The following is a 1,107-nucleotide window of genomic DNA, read 5'->3' on the forward strand; positions in this document are numbered from 1 at the left end:
TATCCATCTACGTGTATCCATTGAACCGAAAGAATGTCGACAAGACTAGAACATGTTATAATAGTATATTTTTCATTATCATAAAGCTGTTTTTTCAAATTTTAATAATTTGGCATTTTCACAAGAAACGAATAGCATACAATCATAATCATTGTGTAAAAGCAAGTTAAGATGATATTTTAATACATTTAATTTGATTAAATATTAGACATAACTAAAAAGAGATGTTGATTATTATAGGGTCTAACCCTTTGATTTTTTCAAGGAAAATCGAAAAGCAAGCACATTTTACCATAATTTATGGTAAACAGTAACACAAAATTTATATTTATAAATATTGATGATTGAAATAAATTAACATTCTTTTGCTTAGTCGAATAGATGCATCATGAAACTAGATTAACACTGAATTACAAATGATGTATAAAAGCGAATTCAAATAATTTTGCATATACGATCTCACAATAATAAATTACAAACTGAAGCAATCGCCGCAATGATCACTTCCATAATACAAACCCTAATTAAGCAAACTTTTGATTTATACGTATATAAGCATAGTTATATACGAGAATTAAAAAGAAAGTAAACCACCCAAACGATGACACACCACTCAAATACACACCCCAAAAGGCCCATGCCATATGTAATTATTCCTTAATGGTATGCAGACTCCTTTTCTTTTTCCTTATCCTTTTCTTCCTCAGTCTTGGAATGGTGCCCAGGGAGCTTCTCTTTGATCTTATCCAGGAAACCCTTCTTTTCCTTGGCCTCGCCTTCAGGGGTGGCGCACTCAACGGCGGCCGGATATGGTGGTGGGTGCACCTCCACATCCACCTCCTTCTTTTCGCCGCCGGGAAGTTTCTCCTTGATCTTCTCTAGGAAGCCCTTCTTCTCAGATTCTTCATGAACTGGTATTTCATCACATTTCTCTACTGGTTCAAATTCGTACTTCTCAATTTTCTCTTCTTCCTTGTCATCACCAGATACCTTCTCCTTGATTTTCTCCTTCAAACCCTTATTTTTCTTCTTCTTCTTCTCTCCTCCTCCTTCCACTTCTTCCTCATCACTCGACTGCGAAAAAATCAATGAATGAAAAATCTTAAC

The 1,107-nt window shown here is 34.7% G+C and overlaps 1 protein-coding gene across 1 annotated transcript; it reads right to left on the reverse strand.

The window, feature by feature from the left end:
• Nucleotides 1-417: 417 nt before the first annotated feature.
• LOC111382197 (phosphoprotein ECPP44-like) lies at nucleotides 418-1,104 on the reverse strand (the record flags this gene model as incomplete). Its single annotated transcript, XM_023006104.1, has 1 exon — nucleotides 418-1,104. A coding segment is annotated over one exon (447 nt), but the record flags the coding sequence as incomplete, so codon positions are not given.
• Nucleotides 1,105-1,107: the final 3 nt, after the last annotated feature.

Source organism: Olea europaea, unplaced genomic scaffold (assembly GCF_002742605.1).
Source record: "Olea europaea var. sylvestris unplaced genomic scaffold, O_europaea_v1 scaffold24458, whole genome shotgun sequence".
Taxonomy (NCBI): domain Eukaryota; kingdom Viridiplantae; phylum Streptophyta; class Magnoliopsida; order Lamiales; family Oleaceae; genus Olea; species Olea europaea.